Source organism: Schistocerca americana, chromosome 5 (assembly GCF_021461395.2).
Source record: "Schistocerca americana isolate TAMUIC-IGC-003095 chromosome 5, iqSchAmer2.1, whole genome shotgun sequence".
Classification (NCBI taxonomy): Eukaryota; Metazoa; Arthropoda; class Insecta; order Orthoptera; family Acrididae; genus Schistocerca; species Schistocerca americana.
In genome coordinates, this window is record NC_060123.1 from 659,794,645 (window position 1) to 659,819,632 (window position 24,988).

General features: G+C 38.0%; 1 protein-coding gene across 1 annotated transcript in view; it reads right to left on the reverse strand.

Annotated features, from left to right (window-relative positions):
- Positions 1-24,988, reverse strand: part of LOC124616619 (sodium channel protein 60E-like) — a 287,365-nt gene that overhangs the window by 151,020 nt on the left and 111,357 nt on the right. The window contains exons 10-14 of the mRNA XM_047144943.1: positions 24,771-24,909; positions 19,348-19,562; positions 14,334-14,504; positions 7,601-7,794; positions 1,504-1,609 (exon numbers count right to left, since the gene is read on the reverse strand). Coding sequence (XP_047000899.1) covers positions 1,504-1,609; positions 7,601-7,794; positions 14,334-14,504; positions 19,348-19,562; positions 24,771-24,909 — 825 coding nt within the window. The remainder of the gene's footprint in view (positions 1-1,503; positions 1,610-7,600; positions 7,795-14,333; positions 14,505-19,347; positions 19,563-24,770; positions 24,910-24,988) is intronic.

Below are 24,988 nucleotides of genomic sequence, written 5' to 3' on the forward strand. Positions count from 1 at the left end.
ACCTATGCCAGATCTGTAACCGGCAAAACATGTACTATCAAATGGAGAACCACCTGTGAAACAATGCATGTTGCATACTGGGTGTTATGTAAACACTATTCATCCTTCTATATTGGTATATCTATCACCAAGCTATCATATTGGATGAATAGGCATAGATAGAGGGTGTATGCTGGCAACACACAATATCTAGTTCCACAGTATGTTCTAGAACATGACAGTCATGACTTTGGTGCCGGTTTCACAACACGTGCCACCTGGATTCTCCGTCCTGACACCAGTATCTCAGAACTCTGCAGATGGGTACTGGTGTTACAACACATGGTTGATTCTCACCACCTGCTTGCCCCAAATCTACGCTAATTTTTGTAGCCTCAGCATTTCTATTCAGTAACTATTCATTTTCTTCATTCCCTTTCATTTTCCTATACATTTTACTTTCTGAACTATCTATTCTCCACATCCTCCCTTCCCCACCCCATCCACTCCTATTTGACTACCATCTTCCACTCTTATGACTCTTGCACGATGTTTTATCAGTAATCTCTATCTTCCTTATTACTCTCTCTTCCGCCTTTAAGTTCTCAGGTTTCCAAATTTCATTTGGTGCAGGGATCAATAATCAGTCTTTCCTTCTCATCTCATCCAGTAAGACTCCCCTGACCCATGTTCTGGGAGACTTTTCTGCAACTCTCCCCATTTCCTCAACCTCACCAGTCCTTTTCCCTAGTCTCTCTTCCTTTCTCTTCAATTCTTCTGCCAGAAGAAAGAGCCACTGGCTCCAAAAGCTTGCACATTTCTCTATCTTTCACATGCATTTTCTCCTGCTGCTGCTTGGCAAGTAAATTTTTTTAGCCAATTTTGTCATATTTTAATACATTGATTATTTTCATTGAGAGATAATCTTCTGTGATTCATGTGTGTTACATTCAATGAAAAGCATTCAGGTAACACATGAGGTAAAGATACTTCTATGCTTCCTTATGACTGTTACAATTATATGCTCTGGCTCCCTAATATATGGGAAAGAAAATTTACAACAATCTAAAAGACAAGAAAATTCAGAGGAAAAGCTGCATGATACTTTACTATAGCAGTTCCACTACTCAATTTAAGAAGGATGTCTTCCATCATAAGTCTTATTTTATCTGTAAACCCAAGTATTCATTCTCACTAAATAATTTAACCAATTTTAAAACACATATAAATCTCATTAACTGTAATAGCACACATTAATTATACTGCACATTTTGACATGTTTTCTGAACCACCATTGAAGTAAGATGAAATGTATAATATGTAAATAAATCACATTTCATAATAAAAAAACTACCTTCCATTTAATTATAATGAGATTTGTATGAAAGTAACTATAGAATGAAAGATTTTACATGCTTTCTAGCATAAAAAGCACTCAGTGATGGACAATAAATTAATGAAAGTGTGAAACATGTATGATAAATTAAAATGTAGCTGCTTTCAGTCATTCTACATCAAAATTACCTCCTCACTCTCTGCTCTCATGCAGTCCCACAGTGGCTCAATCCATTCTCCACATAAAATTCTAAATATCATCATAAAAGAATGGAAGAAATCTGTGAAGTTCCATCTGAAATTAAGAGAAATTTAAAACATTTTCACAATGACTTTTTACTGTAAAAGTTATGAAAAATACACTTCCCCATATTAATCAGAAAGATTAATACAACAATCAATTATACATGAGAAATTCTTATGGATACTTATTAATATTTTTCTTGTTGTGGCTATTTTATTTTGTCAATGGACAGACATTGCAAATAATTACAGAAAATAGCTGATAAATATGCAATGGATTTCTGATTACTAAATAAAAATACTTTCACATTGTTATGCAGTAGGAGAGTGGGTTTGGAAAGTTAGCAGGAAAAAAACTGGCAGATAAAAGCTCTGAGTCAGGCAGTGAAAACATAGCCTGTGGGTATTTCATTCTGGCACAAGCTTTAATCTGTCATGAAATTTTGACACTTGTTTAGAGTAAATGACTGCAGCAGTTAATTGCAATAAGATTTGAAGATAAGTGAGATGCAGATGCTAGATTTATTCTCTATCCAAGAAAGTGGACATGAACCAAAGCAAGTGTGTTACCTGAAGTAAATCCTGCAACTGACTGAACCTGTTGCACTATGAATTTCGAGTGACAAGGCTTCAAGATATGCTTTACTCATCATGTATATGAAAACATTGGCATAAATCTGCCATTTTACTATATATTGTTCATTTTAACAATTGATAAACATCAAAGGAGTGCTACATATGTAGGCATGCCAAGTTCCACAAGATGCATTATAGTTGCGTATATTTTTACTTGTGACAAACCTGTTTGTAAATTTATTTTTGATAAACCTCTGTGAAATGTGCAATATACACTCCTGGAAATGGAAAAAAGAACACATTGACACCGGTGTGTCAGACCCACCATACTTGCTCCGGACACTGCGAGAGGGCTGTACAAGCAATGATCACACGCACGGCACAGCGGACACACCTGGAACCGCGGTGTTGGCCGTCGAATGGCGCTAGTTGTGCAGCATTTGTGCACCGCCGCCGTCAGTGTCAGCCAGTTTGCCGTGGCCTACGGAGCTCCATCGCAGTCTTTAACACTGGTAGCATGCCGCGACAGCGTGGACGTGAACCATATGTGCAGTTGACGGACTTTGAGCGAGGGTGTATAGTGGGCATGCGGGAGGCCGGGTGGACGTACCGCCGAATTGCTCAAGACGTGGGGCGTGAGGTCTCCACAGTACATCGATGTTGTCGCCAGTGGTCTGCGGAAGGTGCACGTGCCCGTCCACCTGGGACCGGACCGCAGCGATGCACGGATGCACGCCAAGACCGTAGGATCCTACGCAATGCCGTAGGGGACCACACCGCCACTTCCCAGCAAATTAGGGACACTGTTGCTCCTGGGGTATCGGCGAGGACCATTCACAACCGTCTCCATGAAGCTGGGCTACGGTCCCGCACACCGTTAGGCAGTCTTCCGCTCACGCCCCAACATCGTGCAGCCCGCCTCCAGTGGTGTCGCGACAGGCGTGAATGGAGGGACGAATGGAGACGTGTCGTCTTCAGCGATGAGAGTCGCTTCTGCCTTGGTGCCAATGATGGTCCTATGCGTGTTTGGCGCCGTGCAGGTGAGCGCCACAATCAGGACTGCATACGACCGAGGCACACAGGGCCAACACCCGGCATCATGGTGTGGGGAGCGATCTCCTACACTGGCCATACACCACTGGTGATCGTCGAGGGGACACTGAATAGTGCACGGTACATCCAAACCGTCATCGAACCCATCGTTCTACCATTCCTAGACCGGCAAGGAAACTTGCTGTTCCAACAGGACAATGCACGTCCGCATGTATCCCGTGTCACCCAACGTGCTCTAGAAGGTGTAAGTCAACTACCCTGGCCAGCAAGATCTCCGGATCTGTCCCCCATTGAGCATGTTTGGGACTGGATGAAGCGTCGTCTCACGCGGTCTGCACGTCCAGCACAAACGCTGGTCCAACTGAGGTGCCAGGTGGAAATGGCATGGCAAGCCGTTCCACAGGACTACATCCAGCATCTCTACGATCGTCTCCATGGGAGAATAGCAGCCTGCATTGCTGCGAAAGGTGGATATACACTGTACTAGTGCCGACATTGTGCTTGCTCTGTTGCCTGTGTCTATGTGCCTGTGGTTCTGTCAGTGTGATCATGTGATGTATCTGACCCCAGGAATGTGTCAATAAAGTTTCCCCTTCCTGGGACAATGAATTCACGGTGTTCTTATTTCAATTTCCAGGAGTGTATATTCCATTAAAATGTTAACGTGGAATGAGTAATGAATGCACAACCAAAAATTGTTTTGAATATATGAAGATGACAATCTTACATGTTGAAAACTGTTAATAAAAATAGTTTTGAATAATTTCTTTAAAAAACACTGTTCATGCTTAAAGGTATCAGTTTTATTAAGTGTTTTGACACTGTTTTTTGTGAATGGTAATTTTAATAAACAACCATAATGTAATGAAACACCAGGAGAGGTTGGTTTGAGTTATTAAGTAGACTTCATGAACTTCCTTTGTTTCACTGCATGTTCCAGCCACGTAAGATCACTAGTTAAGTTTAAGTGGATGTTTTCAGCTTTGGAACAGGCACATTGCAATTTTTACTCTTGAATAGATTTTAGGCGAGAAAAATTTACTTCTAGGGATGGTCAGTTCATCCAATGGCAGTTGATACTAGAAACAATATGCTTCAAACCTGGGCAGTTATTTGAAAGGATTCTTGATGAAATTCAAAGAAAATGCACACCAGTTTTTAAATGGGATTAGTCAAAGTTCTGTACAAGAAAACTGGTATTAGAAATATTTGTAGATGATACATACCATACTAGACCAAATAGGTGCACTTTGGAACGCTTGAAAGCCCAATTATGGGTAACCAGGAGGATCTACAGCTTTTCTAAAGCAAAATTTGATCTAAGTTTCCATCTTAAATACACAGAAAAAAAAAAGAAAAAAAACTATATCTTATTACACACTATATATGTACAGTTAATTTAATTTTGAATAACTGATTCAATATTTGGGAAAAGGCAACACAATTGCTCTCTAGTTTTTAACAGCAGTATTGCTCATACTGCATTAGAAAAAAGAAGCACATTAAATTTTGTTATGAGTCATAGGTGACTATAGTTTGATTATAATGACTTGACACTTGACACTTCACATGTCAGAGCTGTCTCCCTCCAATCAGAGCAATCAGCATCATGCCCAAACTGTTCGCCACAACCAAACAGTCTATACACTTCCAGTTCCTTGTCTGGCTTCTTTTCTTGATATGTTGGATCCCATGTTGGATTGTGAGTCATATGTCTGATACTTTTGTTTCACATTTCATCAGACATGTCAAAAACACACACACACACACACACACACACACACACACACACACACACACACAAATGATGACAATGAAATATGCACATTTCACACACAGCACTATCCAAACTTTACGGATTCCTTTCACAAATGACATAATTCAGTGTCAAATATTCAATTATTATCATCACAGAGATTGACCTACAGTCAATAAGCTTCAAACAACATTGAATGAGGTCAAACTTTTTGAAGACCCAATTCAGCGTTGCCACTGGTCCTACAGAGGAATAACTATAATGTCATAACAAGAAGTGCTGCTGTAGTGCAGTGGTTAAGTTACAGTCCTGATGTGCAGAAGGTTGTGGATTCGAATTTTTTTCATGTGAAATAATTTTTTATTTGTAAATGTTTATCAAAATGACTCTTATTATTACTATTATCATCATCATCATCATCATCATCATCATCATCATTATCAATTACCTGGTTTAAATGTTTTTTTATATTTTAAATCTTTTGTTCCGTCATTTTTATCATCATACTGACTTTTTTATTTGCTCTTGTTTTTTCTTCCTATCATTCTTTTTCCATTTGGAATCAACCTGCATTGCCTTGAGTGGCAACCAGGACTGCTTATCGATTGAGATTGTGTCAGCTTGTGTAGCCAGTCAGAGGCAAATGACAAAAGTGGATGTTACAGTTCACTTTTAATGCTGAAAATGAAATTTTTCTGTCTTTAGTTTGCTGGTAGAGGTAAGCTTTGATCACGGTGAATGAAACGAGTGTCATTAATAGTTCTGCTGCAAGTTTTTAACTGATGTTTTCTCAGATACATTGCACATCACAATGTTGTGCTTAGGTTATGACAAGAGTCTAAATTCAGGACTACAAAATGTGTTGTCTGCCACTGTTCAGTCACTGGTCACTGAGAATCAGCTGCAAACAGAGCGTCTTCCATTCCAACTATATCTAACAGCACCCACTACCAACACTGCTCTGTGTTACAAGAATGGCACTTCAACACTTGTGAAGTGACTCGCCATGCTTTCGTGTTGCCTTTAACCAAGTGGCAGATGGTATGACAACATTGTTACAGCCAGTGACAAATGTCAATGGTAAAGTAATTTTAGCAGGACTATAGGGGTGACTATCTGAAGCAACAATAATGTAAAAAGCAAATTAATGGGAAAGAAAATTTCAGATGCAGTTCAATTTAAGAATTATGAGTGTGTTCAGCTGACCTTTGAAGATAAACACTTAAGATAATCCCATCCGGTACAATCTCAATAATACTAATCAGTACCAGTAAGTTTTGACTGAAGAGGCACAAGATTTAAAGGAGAATTAGATATCTAATTACAGGGCTGTTGTGTGCACATGGATGTTTAGTAAGCACGAGACAATTAAAGAAAGCTCAATAATTTCTACAAAGAGACACTACAAGATAGTAGGAGAGAGACGAAGAGGAGTGAAGAAAATGTAGAGAAAGAGAGGAGGGAAGTGAGAGAAGAAAGAGGGAATAAAAATAGAAAAAAACATCTAGTTCATTGTGAACAAAACCAATTGTAAAAGATTTTACTTAGAAACAGTCTTAACCACATATGATAATTTATTTTTACAACAATTACTATAATATTGCATGCATTCATGACTGTTTGTAATTAAAATTTTGTTATAGTGCTTTCAACTGCTGCTGTTTCCATGAACAATATTTCAAAGCATTTTAAAACCAACGATATTAATTTTGCATGTTTGCAAGCTTCCATATCCTTTTAACAACCTGTATCCAGTTCTTCTGTTCATCTTTATCAATAAATTTTGCTGCTGGCAAGAATTAAAAATTCTGTCCTTTTAAATCTCTCTCTCTCTCTCTCACACACACACACAGATATATATCCAAAAACACAGATGATGTGACTTACCGAACGAAAGTTCTGGCAGGTCAATAGCCACACAAACAAACACAAACATACACATGAAATTCAAGCTTTCGCAACAAACTGTTGCCTCATCAGGAAAGAGGGAAGGAGAGGGAAAGACGAAAGGATGTGGGTTTTAAGGGAGAGGGTAAGGAGTCATTCCAATCCCAGGAGTGGAAAAAAGGGGGTAAAAGGACAGGTATACACTCGCACACACACACATATCCATCTGCACTTATACAGACACAGGCAGACATATCCATATGTCTGCCTGTGTCTGTATATGTGCGGATAGATGTGTGTGTGTGCAAGTGTATACCTGTCCTTTTTTCCCCCTAAGGTAAGTCTTTCCGCTCCTGGGATTGGAATGACAGCAATAGAGCGAAACATTCCATGTGGGAATAAAGATTCTGTAACTTACCAAATGAAAGCGCTGGTTCGTTGATAGAGACAATAACAAACACAAACACACACACAAATTTTCGCAACCCACGGTTGCTTCATCAGGAAACAGGGAAGGAGAGAGAAAGACGAAAGGATGTGGGTTTTAAGGGAGAGGGTAAGGAGTCATTCCAATCCCGGGAGCGGAAGGACCTACCTTGTGTGTGTGTGTGTGTGTGTGTGTGTGTGTGTGTGTGTGTGTGTGATTATTTCCTTTAATTTCAGAATGTTAAATAATCATAATAATTCATTCCTTAAATTAAATGTTTTGTGTAGTACAACATTGTGGAATATTAAATATACTTAATTAATAATTTAATGCATGTAGCTCACCTTGGCACAGGATCTGGATGAAATCTCTCCTTTGTATAGTCTTTGGCAAAAAGTTGCATACCAATAACAGCAAAAATGTATATTACAATCACTAACACAAATGTTAAGTTTCCTAGAGCACCAATGGTTGATATAATAATGCTCAGTAGCACCTTCATAGTCGTCCATGACTGTGCAAGTTTTAGTACCCGTAACTGAAACAAACGTAAATACACCTATAATAAATGTGCATATTTTTCGCAGAAAACAATATCTGATTCTAATGCATGATATCTTACAGCTGTATAATTTTATGTCTTTCAGTAGTAATATTATTTAGACTGGGCAGTCACTGAAAGTGGAGGAAATGTCTCAGGTGACACTACATACGAGGGGCATTTGAAAAGTCCATGCAAAGTCCTAGAGATGCCACCACCGGCATGTATCGAGGTCATGCTTAGTTAGTAGCATCTTTGGAAAGAATGCACACCAAGATTCAGCTATATTGCTCCATTTCTTTGTGTTTGGCATTCGTGTGAATCAACGAAGTCGAGTGATTGTCAAAAAATGAACGAAAAAGAATTTTGTGTGGTGATTAAACATTACTTTATGAAAGGCAAAACGCCTAAGGAGATTAAAGAGAAGCTTGATAAACATTACGGTGACTCTGCTCCTTCAATTAGAATAGTTTATAAGTGGTTTCAAAATTTTCGGAGTGCCATATGTGCACAAGTGATGCTGAACGTTCTGGATGCCCTGTGGAGGTTACGACTCCAGAAATCATTGATAAAATCCATGATATGGTGACAGATGACAGAAGAGTTAAGATGCGTGAGATTCCTAGTGCTGTGGGCATCTCGAATGAACAGGTACATAATATTTTGCATAAACATTTGGACATGAGAAAGCTATCCACAAGATGGGTTCCATGATTGCTCACACTTGACCAAAAACGGAATCATGTGAAGTGTTGCAAGGATGGTTTGCAGCTGTTCAGGAAGAATCCGCAGGACTTTAAGTGTCATTTCATCACTGTGGATACATTACTATACTCCTGAGACCAAAGAACAATCTGAACAATGGGTTACCAAGGGAGAATCTGCACCAAAAAAGGCAAAGACCATTCCTTTGGCCGAAAGGTTATTGCGACTGTCTTTTGGGATTCACAAGGGATAATCCTCATAGAATATCTGGAAAAGGGTAAAACTATTACAGATGCATATTATTCATCATTATTGAAAACCAAGCTGCAAGAAAAACACCGGCGATTGGATAGCAAAAAAGTCCTTTTCCATCATGATAATGCACAAGCACACACCTCAGCAGGTGTGGTCGCAAAATTATTGGAAATAGAATTCCAACTTGTTTCACATCCCCCCTATTCTCCAGACTTGGCTCCCTCGGACTACTATTTATTCCCCAATTTGAAGAAATGGCTGGCAGGACATAGATTTTATTCAAACGAGGAGGTGATCACAGCAACTAATAGCTATTTTGCAGACTTGGGCAATTCCTATTATCAGGAAGGGATCAACAAATTATAACAGAGTTGGACGAAGTGTATAAGTCTAAAAGGAGACTATGTCGAAAAATAAAAAAGGTTTACCCCAAACACGTAAGTAGTTTTTATTTTTGCATGGACTTTTCAAACACCCCTCGTATAGTAGATCCACTTTGAAAATTTTTTGAACTGCCAGTTCCTGGTTCCTAATTATATTTTAAAGAAAGACACAAAACAGTCTAATTTAATCCAAGTTACAAAAATGTACATACATTATAAATGAGGATAGGTCTGTATATTTGTGCCCTAGATAATATTCTATTATCAACCATAAGAATAACCAAAAAGGAGGAGTATAGGATAACTTTTTACAAAATGTGTTTGAATGTGAACTAATACACTGTTGAGTTGATTGATTTTGATATTTTAGCAGATGTCTATATGATTCATATTGAAAAGATTTGTAATGGGTGAGAAATGTACCATTTAACTCAAGAAAAGACAGTTCAGCATTGGTATGGTTCCCAACCAACCCCATTTTTCCAACATAGTCTCTATGTTTAATAAATTTTCCTGGTGTCCTCAAAGACTGTATGGAGGCAGTGAAATGTCCCAAATGTCTGACATTTGTAACATAAATTTCATTTTTTAAATAATGTTATTGCAATCATCTGACCTCCTGGAATGCTTTCTTTTGGAATGCTGGACAGATTTCTATTGAGTACATCAGTTACTGCATGAATTAAAAGAAAACTTTCAAGCTTTGTCAAGCCTCAAGCTCAATAACTAATACTAATTTCCTCAATGACACAAAATTTTGATGTCCCATTACCAGTGTCACTAATTGGATTCTGGAATTCTGTTGTGGCAGCAGTATTGTTGTTTGTGTGCAGTATGTTGTATGTTAAACAATGGAAAATGATGAGTCACAGATAGGCACAACAAAAAGACTGTCAGAAAGTGAGCTTTCAGCAAACAAGGCATGCATCAGAAATAGACAAGACACTCACGCAAACACAACTCACACACATATAATCACAGTCTCTGGCTGCTGAGGCCAGACTGCAAGCAGCAGCACATGATGGCATGATGGGAGAAGCAATTGGGTGGCGAGGAGGGGGGGGGGGGGGGGGGGGAGGGATAGCAGAGTAGGGGTGGTGGATGAAAAAATGCTGCTTGTGAGAGCGTAGATGGACAATGTGGGCAGCGTGGGGCAGCTAGATGCAGTTAGGAGGTTAGACAGAGGCCGGGAGGGGGAGGGGGGCAGAGAGTTGTGGGTGGTAGTGGAAAATGAGAGATGTAAAAAGACTGAGTGTACTGGTGGAATCGAGGGTTGTGTAGTGTGGAATAGGAATGGGCAAGGGGTTAGATGGGTGAGTGGGTAAGGACAATAACTACCAAAGGCTGAGACCAGGATGTTTACAGGAACATAGGATATACTGCAGAGAGAGAGTTACCACCTGTGCAGTTCAAAAAAGCTGGTATTGGTGGGAAGGATCCAGGTAGCCCAGGCTGTCAAGCACTCATTGAAATGAATAACATTGTTTTGTCGATGGCCATTCAAGCGGACAGATAGCTTGTTGGCTGTCATGTCACATAGAATGCAGCACAGTGGTTGCAGCTTAGCTTGTAGATCACATGACTGGTTTCACCGACAGCCCTGCCTTTGATGGTTGTGAGCGGACTGGAGTAGGTGGCGGTGGTGATGGAGGTGGGAGGATATATCAGACGGGTCATGCATCTAGGTCTGTTACAAGGATACGAACCATGAAGCAAGGGGTTGGGTCCAGGGGTTGTGTAGGGATGGATGAGGATATTGTGTAGGTTCAGTAGCTGGTAAAATACTACGTTGGGAAGGTGGAAAGAATAGTCGACAGGACATGCCTCATTTCAGGGCACAACAAGAGGTAGTTGAAAGTCTGGTGGGGAATGAGATTCAGCTGCTCCAGTCTTGGGTGGTTCTAAGTCACGAGGGGAATGCTCCTCTGTGGCCAGATGGTCAGATGGTGAGATTTGGGAGATGGTGGGTGAACGGAAAGACAAGACATGGGATACAACCTGTGAGGGCCTCAGTGAGACCCTAAGTATATTCTGAGAGAATCACTTGTCACTACAGATGCAACGAGCATGGGTGGCTAGGATGTATAGAAGGGGCTTCTTGGTATGGAATGGGTAGCTGCTGTCCAAGTGGAGGTACTGCTGCTGGTTGGTAGGTTTGATATGAACAGAAGTACTGACGCAGCCATCTTTGAGGTGGAGGTCAACATTGAGGAAGGTGGCTTGTTGGGATACTGTCATGCCACATGTCACAGTCTAACACATAGTTGGTTCCAGTTCTTACACCTGCAATTTGATAAATGGTATCGTAATATTTCCTGTCTGCCACAGCGAAATGTAAGTGCAAATACACAGTGTGTTATTGCAAGACTTTCACCTCATAAATGGGAGGGTGAGAATGTTATATGAACATTTTCTGGTGCAGAATTGAGTGTTGTAAATGTAAGATGTGTGTTGGAAATGGACGATGAACTGTCATTATAATTCAATATAGTCAGACATAAACTTGATGTTAAAAATATATCATAAACACTTAAAATTGATAACTTACTAGTAGAGAAACTGATTATAGATATGGGAAAAGAACAAGGCACGTAGCTACAACAGTACCACACTGCGAAATAGCACAAGTGTTTTAGGCTGACGAACTGTGTCCCTGGTACAATTAAAATGCAATTCAATCAAAAGTTCTCATGTACTCAAACTAAATGGCAATGAAAGTAATAGTGCCATTTGCTGTGTTATGACTAATCAATGATTTTGGAGAAGCAGTATTTATTTAAATAATTATTGAGTCCTCCTGTAACATGGATTTCAAGCTTGTTCCTTTACTTGTTATGTATACAGATAAAGCCATGTGTATGAATCTTCCCCAATGATACCCATTCAGCAAAGAGAATAGAAAAAGAAATACAAGTAAAAGCAACAGTGTATTTCAAACTAGTTCCTTTACTTGTTATGTATCCAGATAAAGCCATGTGTATGAATCTTCCCCAACGATACCTATTCAGCAGAGAGAATAGAAAAAGGAACACAAGCAAAAGTGAAAGCTTGCTCTTTCTCTGCTGGGTACATTGACACAGTTGCCCTTGAAGAAGGTATGACATTAACGATCAGATTAGTATTTTGGAGTACATATTCTTAATGTTTTTAAAAGAATCCAGTAGAAGCAGCGAAATGTAGGATTTTGTGAAATCCTGTTTTTCTGACATAACACACCAGTTCATGAGGGAGTGGGGAAGGGGGCAGGGAGGTGACAAGGCAGTAAACTAAAAAGCATTTGTGGAGGAGTTTTTGACCCAGACAGTTTTTTTCCCCAAAAGTGAAAGAAATCAATTACGGTGTGAAAGTACAACGTGAACCAAGTTTACATCACAATAATGATTTTTTTTTTTTTTTTGGCAAAATTTGGGTGGTTTAATTCGCACAAAGAAAAAGGACTTGTCAGGATAGCTGAGCACCTGCCTGCCAGCCTGGATGTGGTTTTTAGGTTTTTTCACATCCACATACACAAATACCAGGCTGGTTCCCACATCCTGCCTCAGTTACACGATGTCTAACACTTTGAAAAATGACTTCACATTTGCCCATGAGGTTACACTAAATGCAAACAGATGCAGTACATTGATTTCTTCCCAGGTGGGAGGGGGATGACAGTAGCTTTAAAATGTCTTTGGGAGTGGCAACCCCACAGTAACACTACCCTATATAAGGGTATGGTTGGTTCTCCACAAAACTGGAGAAGCCCAACATTAGTCCTAAGACCTGCACTGGCTAGGTAAGGGGCGCCAGAAAGGAAGGAAGGAATCTGCAAAAATAAGGACGTTGCATCCTGACATTTTTATTTGAGAGATGGCTATATGAGGGAGGTGGTGAATAACAGAACCAGGCACAAATACTTTTTAAATGTTTTATTTTAGTGCCACAACCTTTCCTATCTTCAGATGGCTAATATTTTTCATTACATAGATCTTTGATCAACACTACATCATCTGCTCCACACTGTACACGAATATTTGAGTATTTGGTGGGGAGCAGTGGGGTGCAGATGACATGGTGTTAGTTAACACATCTGTGTAATTAAAAATATTAGCCATCTGAAGAGGGACATGCTAGCCTGAAGCCCATTATGGCAGTAAAGTAAAACATTTAAAAAGTATTTGTGGCTGGTTGTGTCATTCACCATAGAGTTCACAAGATCCAACACGGATAAAACAACGTATGATGATAGCTTCCTTGGTGGGACATTTATTTCTACATTTTGCTTCATAAATGTAAATTTGTGTTTAATGTTTTTTGTTTTATTTTGTTTGTTTTGTGAAACAACACTGATGAGATGTTATTGGATGATTAGAATACCATAATCTATACATGGACTAATTCTCCAATTCAGCAAGATCTTTAGAATAAACAATTAGAATGGGAACTGCCTTGGATTCTTTATCAGCAATATGTATTTGCTTACAAAGCATTCATAAGAAACCTCTCAGAGCGAGATATTTTGGAACTTTCACTTAGTTATTTGAGTGCATACTTGAGTAAAAGTGCTAGTGTACCCAACTCGACTGGGATAATGATGATATTATGAAAAAGATTGATTGGTACTTACCATTTGGAAATACTGAGTCACAGACAGGCAACACAAAAAGACTGTTAACAAATAAGATTTCAACCAAAAAACCTTCTTCTGAATTTGCCTGTCTGCGACTAAACATTTCCACTGTATGGCGAGAAGCAATCTTCCTGTTGATAATACTGTCATTATTTGAGCCTAGCTTTTCTATTGTTCAACTTGGCTGGGAATACTTTCTGAAACTGTATCAATAAGCTTTTGAAACAGCTGGGATTTGGGTTACTTTCCCAAATATTTCAATGTGGCCATTAAATATGGTAAGGCAAATAAAACAGTGATTAGAAAAACTTCTAATTATGGAAAAATGCCTACCTGATAAGTGGCAAGAGGGTCAAAAAAATGCTATCCCTCTCATCCTTTTTCTTAAACTTAGCATTCTTTCAATTGGGAATAGAAAGAAATGAGTTGGAAGAAATGAGACCATTGAATTAGTTAAGTAGGAAATATTGGAAGCTATATTTACAATAAAAAATCAGATCTTTATGTAATATTTGCTGTTGCTAATGGCAGAGACCTCCTATTGCATTGTACAAATGTTCATTAAAGTTTCAAGAAATCCATACCAGCCTCAGACCTCTCAAGACCGACAGTCCATCTACCAGCTCAAAAGCAAGATCCAGTAAACTTGCTGTGACGATGATAAGATCAAAAATATTCCATCCACAAGCAAAAAATTCTTTGCTAAGTGCTAGCAGTTTAAGGAAGCATTCCAACGTAAAAATTGAAGTGAAGACCTGAAAAAAATCATACAAATGTAATTTCAGACACAGATTATTACCAAACATACCAGGCATATTAAATTCGAACAATGCCCAAAATTAACAAATAATTCAGACTTTTATAACCATGAAATGGCCAGTTACCCTGCTGGCTGATCATTATTCAACTTTCCAAATTGACTTATATTATTTATCTTTGCTGAAGTTTAGATAGTATATACAGGCAGCATTTTCATAAAGAACTCTATATCAATTATTATATGTTTTCATTAGATTCTGTCAGCAGGCTCATTAAATAAAAGCCCATTTATTGCTAATCACATGCACCAGTGTAAGATGTGGACACACTATTCTAATACAGTAATTCTTTTCAGAAATTCGAACTGGTTCCTTAAACAGAAAGTTAGTAGAGCTACAAAAAACAAAAGTAACATTCCTCCTTCCTTCACCTTGCGCACTAAAAATTGTGCTTTATGCTACTGAAAATAAATGCTATATATTTTAAATTATTAATTTTATGATTTTATAGATATATTTATCTCTCACTGTAAAGTTTGCTAATAAAATGCCTTGAAATGTATTGTTATACTTAAAAAATTAGTCAGATGACATTTAAACAAAGTGTGACACATTTATCTTTGTTATTAAATATCTGTCTTATTATTTCACAGATATTTACATGCGTTTTTCTTTAACTTTTATCATCTCTTAAATCTCGTACGTCACCACATGCATCTATTACTTGCTAATTTCTGGACAACTGAGTCACTTCAGTGGACTGTTAATCACTGCTTAGATTTCGTAAATTTATTATACTCCTACTTTCCTATCAAGTAACTTTCCTGGCTGTTCTGAGTTGCCATTCTTGGCAATTCATAATTCTGGATAACTCTACTCTCTCTATATTCCTAAGTAGTTCAAGCATAAACAGGCCATGGAGACATAATAACTTTATTACATCATAATAATTTTATTACATTTGTACTGATCCTGCTACTGTTATATCATTGAGGTAAATGCTTATTTCTTTGAAAGAACACAACAGCATCAGAAATTTGTGTATTTTAATATGTTTACATAACAACAAAAACAATCAATTATTGACAAAATTATTTAATTGTCTAGATAAAAAATCTACTCACTAAGCGGCAGCAGAACACACACATAAAAGACGATTGTAATTGGCAAGCTATCGGAGCCAGTGGCTCCTTCTTCAGGCAAAAGGGTTGAAGGGGAAGGAAGAAGGGTGAAGGAAAAGGACTGAAGAGGGCTAGGAAAAGGGGAAGATTTCAGGAAAGAACAGCACGTCAGGGGAGACTTGCCATATGGTATGAGAAGTAAAGACTGATTGTTGGGGACTGCATCGGGCGAGATTTGAAAACCTGAGATCTTAAAGGTGGAAGAAAGGGTAATATGCAGACAGAGATTACTGCTTAAACGTCATGCATGAGTTAATAGGAGTGAAAAGCTAAGTGCATTCTACGTAACAGAGGTGAGGGTGGGGCGGTGAAGAATAGACAGGAAAGACAATGAAAGATGTAGAAAACTAAAATGGAGCGAAGCAAGGAGTAGTTACTACTTCCTTCCCCTTCAACCCTTTTGCCTGAAGAAGGAGCCGCTGGCTCTGAAGGCTTGCCAATTATGACCGTCTTTTATGTGTGTGTTCTGCCACTGCTTGGTGAGTAGATTTTTTAGTATGTTTACAATGTCACAACATATAAATCATCACAGGTAAATACACAGCCAATGCACATAGTAAATATTTGCACTGAGATAACTTCAGGAAATGTCATCACTTTACCATTAGACTAATTAAGCAAGCCTCCTGGTCCAAAGCAGTTCTCAATGTAATCTAATATTCTCTCCTATATGCATAATATTTACACACAGCAATTCTCCCATAATAATAGCAACACTACCTAATAAAAAGACCTCTGCCTGTGTTACTTTGCCACGGTGCTATTCCCATGGTGAGAAAACCTCTGCACATACAAGTTTAGGGTATGGTAGGGTACACAGGACAACTGAGAATTAGAATTGAGCCAAAAGGTGTACTTGTATAGCCTAATACTAGAGTGATGATTAAAGCAGAAAATCCAGTTTTCAGTCCTACATTATACGTATATGGCATGTACACACATAAAAATAAGGTGTATTTTTGCAGGCAGGAGAGCGGTGTGTTGAAAAAGTGGGGTGCGAATTATTTTTGCAATCCTAAAAATAACTGTATATTTTTGTATTAAAGAAATTTCAATGTTAGAACCCATTTCTTGTAGTTTGAGATAGAGCAACAATATTGCTATTGTTTAAGAAGTAACAGTGTAATTATATTTGATTGTTGATATCTTTTATGTTGAAAGGAAATCATCAAATGATGATGAAAATTTCAATCTTGCAGCATTATGCGAAGAACACATTAATAATAAAGCAGGGAAAAAGTATGGTTTGGACAACTTTAATTTGTGGCATTGGATCACATTGAAGACCAATCTCCAAACTTTGCACAAGACAAAGAGAAAGACAGCATACCTACCTCTTGACAAATAATAATTAATGGACTTAGAAACCGTGAAGATCTTAAACATAGCACACACAGAAATGTGTGAGATTGTAGGTTGATGCTGCAGGTTTACCGGTAGAAACGGTCTCTCTATCTGACGAAGTACTTCACTAGCACAGACTGCCATAAGATTTTTACCAAGAAACTTGTCAATCTCCAGATGCACATTATCCAAATGCAGAAATGGCCCTCTTAACTTCTACATGCAAGTACTCACATACAAATAAGGTGTATTTATGCACGTGAGAGACCAGTGTGTTGAAAAATTAAGGTTTGGCTTATTTTTGCAGCCCTAAATATACCTATATATTTTTGTATTATAGAAACTTCAATATTAGAACTCATTCCTTAGTTGAAATAGAGCACCAGTATTGCTACTGGCAACACCAAACAGATGACCGTCTTTTGGGACATGCTGAGCTATACAACAGTGGACTATAGAGGGGCAAAAAATTCCCCATTTGGACCAACTGTCACTGAAAAACAAAAAATTACCATGATGTAAACAGTTACTGCAGAGAGAAGAAATCTGCAACCTCCCCCCCCCACCCCCCATCCCCATGCCATTCTTGTTATTCTGAAACAGAAAACTCTGGCCACGGAAAATTTCCCTATGGGTTTAACAATTCATTGCCAAGAAAAAGGCTGGATGAGAACTAGGGTGGGATGTCTTTAAAGGTCACGTTACATCTGAGGTAAGGAATAAAGTTGCTGGATTTAACAAAGATCTAGTCTTCATAGCTGTAGGTGTGTGATGACACTGTAACAAGCCATTTAAGGTATGTCTCCAAAAATACTTTTTTGATTGGCTTTTAGAAGGGGAACATGCAATTGTTTCATCTGGCATGATTAAAAATCTCTCAGTCAGTCTCACAAGTGAATATATTCTCTCTACAGGGCACACAATATCACTACATTCTACTGCCAAGGGATTCAAGAAGTGCCGTGTATCCAGTGCCCTGGATAATAGTGAGAACAAGATGCTTTGTCAGCAGAATGATGAGAATACTCACTGTGATGAAACAAATACAGGTAGTGAAGATAACAGTGACATCAGTGAAGACTGTCAATAAAGGCTGGCATTTTTGTGTAATTTATCTACATTACAACACAACAAAAAGTGATTAAGAGTGAATATATTCTCAAAAGTTTTTGTAAATTGATAATGTAACAAATTTTTCTCCTCTGAGTTTTTCCATTTTATTCTCTCAAAATTAAAGGTGCAACTTATATTTTGGCCAACATGGCAAGTCAAAATCTGAAATAAGACTTACCTATATTGTTATTTCTTTGAACCCCCGTATGAAGCTATATTGTACCCCATAAAATATGTAACATATGAGCTAAATTTCAGGAGGCAATACTTTTATTACTGTAATTGGCACACATAAAAATACATGAAATTATCCTCGCTTTTGGAATTATTAATCCTTTCTTGGGGAGGGAGGGAGGAAGGAAGTAAAAGTTTCAAAAACTAGGATAATTTGTCAGCAGTACTAAAAATTTTGCATCCTGAAGGTAAGAACTGGTCTGCAATTCTGCCTCATTCTTTTATAGACTCCTCAAGTGAATTTGCTTTTGATACAGCATAAATTATCTGTTTCTGAGTTTTTCAAAATTTGTGTTCCTATTTTGACCTCATGAAAATAATTAAATGTGGTCTCTCTCCCATGCACAATTCCAACATACTGTTTGAACAGTATAGGGCAAACATAAAAAAAAAAAAAAGTCTAATGGTTGGAGTGAGATATCAAACGTGTTTCCGCCCATATGTTAGGTTTATTAGATACAATCTGAAATGAAGAATAAAAAGAAACTGAGAGGAAGCGACATACAGAGAGAGAGATTGGCAGTCACAGGCAGAGCAAGAAAAGAACAAGAGCCAATAAAAACAGCACAAATTAAAGAAAATATTAGGGTTTCAATTTCTGCACACAAAATGCAGAATATCAGTGAAATTTTATTTCTTGTGCCTTGTTTGTATCATTTTTCCAAATTCTGTAAATCATGTAAGATGTATAATTTAGTTACAAAACCTGTTATTATCTGTACACACATTTTACTCATTTAAAAATAAAAAATGATGGAATATAGTAATTTTAAAACTGTTGGGTTAGATAAATTTCTTAGTTTTCATATCCATTTGACTGAGAAGTCGTCTTTAGAATCGTTTTTAATTGTTTAATTAATAGCCATATTGCTAAGGCAGGCTGACAGGCTGATGAATTATAAGTTAGTTAGCAACTTTGTTGGTACATTCAGGACCTTTAAATGGATGCTTTTTTTAATGTCTCTTACTTTATTGCCTATGTCCAGGGCCTGTCGAACAGACTCACTCATACCATGATGTTCCATAGCGAGGAACATGGTGTTCAGAACGATGCACAGAGTAATGAGAAGCTCAAACAGTGGATCCCGTACTACTTTGTACAGTCCACTCTGGAAGCGCAGCCACCCATCATAGTCTATACAACACTGAGTGCACTTATCACAGTTTCTGTCAGGCAGGTCATCTGAAAACCACACAGAATTAATTATTAAAGCAAGATTTGCCAGTGAGAATAACCTGTTTTTCCAGATCTGTTTATCTTATTTGCGTTTTAAAGAATTAAAACTCACTTATGCTCACGTATACTTTAAATAACAAAATATTTGGGGTTTAGCTCAATATACAACATGTTTATCATAGAAAGTTAATGCTGCGAATATCTCAATAATATAAGGAAAAAAACTTTTTTTTTATTTCTATTTGCTAGAGATAAAATGTTATCAAGAGGAATAGAATTTTTGACAAGTTCTCACAGCAACAAGACCTTCAGTCAGAAAATATTAGTTGAGGGATATCTCTAATGAAATATTCCATCAGGGCTACAAAAACTAGTGATATAACTGAGCAGACACAATTAACAGAGTGTTGTACCAACATTAGCCTTTTATCAACTGAGGTATATTAAAAACAAATACAAAGAACTAATGAATAGTTATCACAAGAATTTTATTCCTCACACTGTGCTCTCATCTTTACACCATTCATCAAGAGTGTCGAAAGAATAAGTGTGTATCAGATTCTCTGTTCTAAAATACAACACAGATGGTCCAGAGCACTTTGGTCACGTTACTGGGTAGGCTAGAAGAGACATTCTTACAGTGAATTTCTGCCTGATTTTCCTACAGTTAGTTTTTATATTGTCATTCCACTTTAGGCAACTCAAGGCGGTTACTCTCAGGTATTTGAAAGTTGTTACTGTTTCCAGGGATTCAACACAAATCACATAAAAGGACATTGATGGAACTCTTTGCTTACTTATCTGCAATATGTTACATTTATTCCATTCAGGGCCAATGGTCAGTCCTTACTACAACAGTTAATCAGCTGCAGCTCTCCCTCCATTTTGCTTGTCTTCTGGGGTCACAATTTATCTATAGAAATCAGCATTGTTTAGGAACAGTATCGCTGAACTTCCAATGTTATCCACTGCATCATTTACATATATTGTAAACAGTAACAATCGTATAACATGCAACCGCGGTACTCCTAAAGTTACTTTTACATCTGCTGATTTTGTCCCATTGAAAATGACATGATGAGTTCTATCTGATAGAAAGTTCTGAATCTAACCACACAAATGGTCCAGTCCTTGGCAAGCTCTTATTTTATCCGTTAAATGACTGTGCTTTCTACAAGTCGAGAAACACGTCATCGACCTTGACACCATTATCTATGGCACTCTCATAGATAATCAGGGTGAACTTAGTTTCAGAAGAGCTCTGTTTCCAGAATCCATGTTGATTTTCAAAGAGGACATTTTAGTCTCGAGAAAGGTCATAGTGCATAATCACAAAAAAGTTATAAAATTCTACAAGAGACTGATGTCAACAATATACCTATAATTATGTGCACCTGTTTTATGAGGCTTGTTTAAAGCAGGAATGAGGTGAACTTCTTCTCAATCACCTGGTATGCTTCATTGTTCCAGCAACATACAGTAAACTTTTGCAAAAAGGGGAGCAAGTTCTTTCACATAATATCTGTAGAATCTCACAAGTATCTTATCGGATACAGATGTCATTCCACTGTTTGGTCATTTTAGTTCATTTCTTATCACAATATGTACAATTTCAGCTTTCATATGACATTTGAAAGAAGGGACTGTATCACATTCTCCCGCAGTGAAACAATAACAGAAGACTGACTTAGTATTTCACCCTTCTCTCTGTCATCTTCTGTTTTGATGCTGGTATGGTGACAGAGCCTGAATGCATAATTTCAGTCCACTTACTTGTTTTACATTATGACCAAAACTTCTTAAGATTTTTGGTGAAAAAGACTGGAAAAATTCTTTTGAATTCATGGTGTCAGATGGTATGGGACATGTTGTCTATACTAACACCACTGAAAAATGGAAACACTAAAGAAATATAGACTTCCACTATTTAATACATTTATTTGCTAGTACACAATTTGTTTTCAGTAATTGTAGATCTTGTACCCAAACCTAATGATAACTCAGGCTCTGATGCAGACATCGACATGAACACATCACCATCACTGACACACTGAGCTAGGAGGTACTCGCAAGATACTGTGCCTATCCTAGGAAGCACTCTCACAACATGTTAAGAGGAGCCATTAACTATGGTGTGTGGGCAATATATAGGGACAAGTGCCAGCTATGAAACTTCACATCATCAAGGAGCTAGTGACATTGGGTGAATGAACTGAGGAAACCTGCCTTGCCTATGGACTTAGATATTATTGTATACACTGGGCTGCTACCTTGTGGCGTGGTTACCACTCTTACAGTTGTGTGCCACAGGTACACCACAGGCACTACTTCTAGTAATTCTAATCTGGGAGGTGGCAGACATCAACAGAACTCACCAGGCTGTTTTCAACCAAGCCTCACACAACTTTCCTCACACTGGGTGGCACCAGCCTTGCTGATGTGATACTCATATTGCAGTACAGACTGCTGCAACCATGAGCACCAGTTTTCTTCTGCAAAATCACGTGCACCATGAAATGCTGCAGAAGGGTATTCAGATCAACATTTGACTACTCTATAGCCAGTGCACACTCCGGCCTCAATCCCGGTCACACCTGCAGCCCATCAAATGGAATTGTCTACACCCTCATCATGAGCACTTGCTGTTTGATACTTGCTGGACTTCCAACAGCTGCTCTCCAGAGCAGTATTTCACTGGACTTTTGTCAGCTGCCTTCGAGTGCACTGCAGCACCGGATCTGCACCTTAGATCCACTCAAGCTCAGCCCTTCATAGGACTTTTGTCTCAACCATCCATGAGCCTATGCCTCTCTGGATTCCTTCACTAATCATCATTAGTACCCTATGGCTCAGCACTGACTACAGCTCTTCATGGACCTTGTCATTGTGAGCAATTGACTTTTCAGTTTGCAATCATGGATGATGGCCCTCAGAAATGGTTATTCAGCTCTGTTTCATAGTTAATAAACAAATAGTTACTATTGCTACTTATGCATTTCAATTGTTGCCTGTTGCACCCCTAAAGATATGTACCAGAACACTACATAGCTATTGTGTACAATGACTTGGCTTTGGATAAATGGTTAACTATTTTGTTCTGTTTTGGGCTCTAGTGAACTTCTGACTCAGCATGGACAGATTATGAACTATTTCACTTATTGTATGTGACTGTGCCAAATAAATCAATGTGTTGGTCAATTTCAGCATCAAATACTTCCGCAGAATTACATAGTTAACACAAATAGCACATTTGCCAAACTAATTGCACTAAAACCTATGTCCAAATGCTCTGCAATTTCTGTAAACCAGTTCTTTATCCTGTGCTAGCCTGTTTTTATTGCAAAGAAAATGTAGTTGGGCAAGAGTAAGGCTTTTCCTCATATCATCTGTACCATAGAACTTGCAGTACAACTTAAATTGGAATGTGTTAACTAGTCTCATGGTTTATATTTTTGAATGTTAGCAGGTGTTTGTATTAATAGAAAGCCCTTTCAGTGGTGCAATCCATGCTGCTATGTTATTCTTAAACCTTTATTTTTCTATTCTAATTCCAAGATAGTAAAGTTCATTCCACTCTTCAATATATTATTGTCAGAGTTTAATGATCAGCCATCCAGCAGATCCACCTGCCATGTACACCATTTCCTTAGTATTCTTTTTGTTTATGTGTACATTAAATCCATCAAACAGCATATTTTCTGTTTTGTTAAGCATTTAGCACATTTCTATATGTGAACAACAGTGCCCAGATTGAGATAGTCTTTTAGATCCCTTATTACCTCTTCAGTATACAAATTAAACATCAGTGGTGACAATGACCAAACCTGCCTTACATCTATACTGATTGCTGACTCTTGTACCATGTTGCCAATTCTGCCTTTATCAGTCGGCGTAAAATAAAGAGAATGGGTTAACCTGCTGTCACTGTAGTTGATACCACACTGCCTAAAATGAAAAACATCGTATTCCATTCCATTGAATGTTCTCTCCAAAGCTATAAAAGCATTGTCTGTATATTTGTTTTTTGTAAAGACTCGGTTATTATGAGAGATATTCAGGAAGTAAGGATTGACCAGTCGTGAAATGGAAACCACAACAAAAGTTCAATGAAACTTTGGACGGATGTGTTGGGCAGTGTCTCTAGTATGCCCGTAGATAGCATCAAGTCACTCTTCTCAATTGTGGGTGCACAGCCAGCATGTAAATCTGTCTAGACAACAGAGCAATGAGGATGGTCCTTCAGCACTTTGAATGGAAGTGTTTGATCACCTACCACGTAGTCCAGACTTGGTTCCCTCTGATTTTCATCTCTTCTCAAATGAAGACAACATTTGGACAAAGGCAGTTAGCTGCAGTCCAGTGTAGAAAATTGTAGGAAGCAACAGGAGGCTATCTTCTATGATGAGGGTATTGGAATGTCCGTACAACAGATGTCTTAGTTGGAGTGGCGTCTAAGTAGAGAATTAGCTGGAAGTTGTAGCTAACTGTCACAAATAAAACAGTTTTGATTTTCACTGTGGTTTCTGTTTCATGACAGATTGTTCCTTGTTTTCCAAATAGCCCTCATAATAGCAGTACCAAAACTGTTTCTCAAGTGTCTATTTCTCCCAAACTTAAACTAGCCCTCTCAATTTATTTCAGTCTCCCCTCCCATTTTTCAGTAATGAACTTGTCAGTATTTCTGATACATGTGGAACTAGACTGACTATGCAATAATTTTCACATCTACCTGCCTTGCATTCTTTGTATGCATCATTACATTCATTCCTGATTGCAACTAAATTTACTGAGTAACATAAATTTAATTCTGGCCTTAGGTCTGATGTTTGTTATGGTTCCATTGAAATTACATCTATATCTGAGCTTTTGTTCCTTCAGGCTTCATGGAAACCCTTTGAAATTCAAAGACAAGGTTTGGAGTCCACTTCTAGCTTTTTACACTGTATCTTATCGATAGTTATTACATCATTAAAAATGGTCTGAGTGAATGAGAAAGTATAATGTAAATAATAAAAACAAAAAGAATAATACTCTTATTTTATTATCCTTAAACTTATCATAAAATGATTACATTTAATTAGTGAAACTGTGTTAAAAAAAAAAAATTGGTAATATACATTAGTCACAAGCTTTTAATTCATTCTACTGTGCTGAAAAAAATATGCATTACAATATGACAAATTCCAGTTTTTAGTTTGTTTTCATTTCACTTACCGAGAACCACAATGTGTGAGAGGTAATCCGGTGGAAGTGTATACAGGTGATTCCTTGGGCCATGGCCTGGGCTGACACCATTACATTTTATCACTCTAACTTCTTTTGGACTCAAAGAAATTGTCACAGGTTCGGCTCTCTGAAAATTATTCATATTAATCTAGGACAGTGACTAATACGAAACTACATAAAAATTGTAATGCAATTTTACAAAAGCT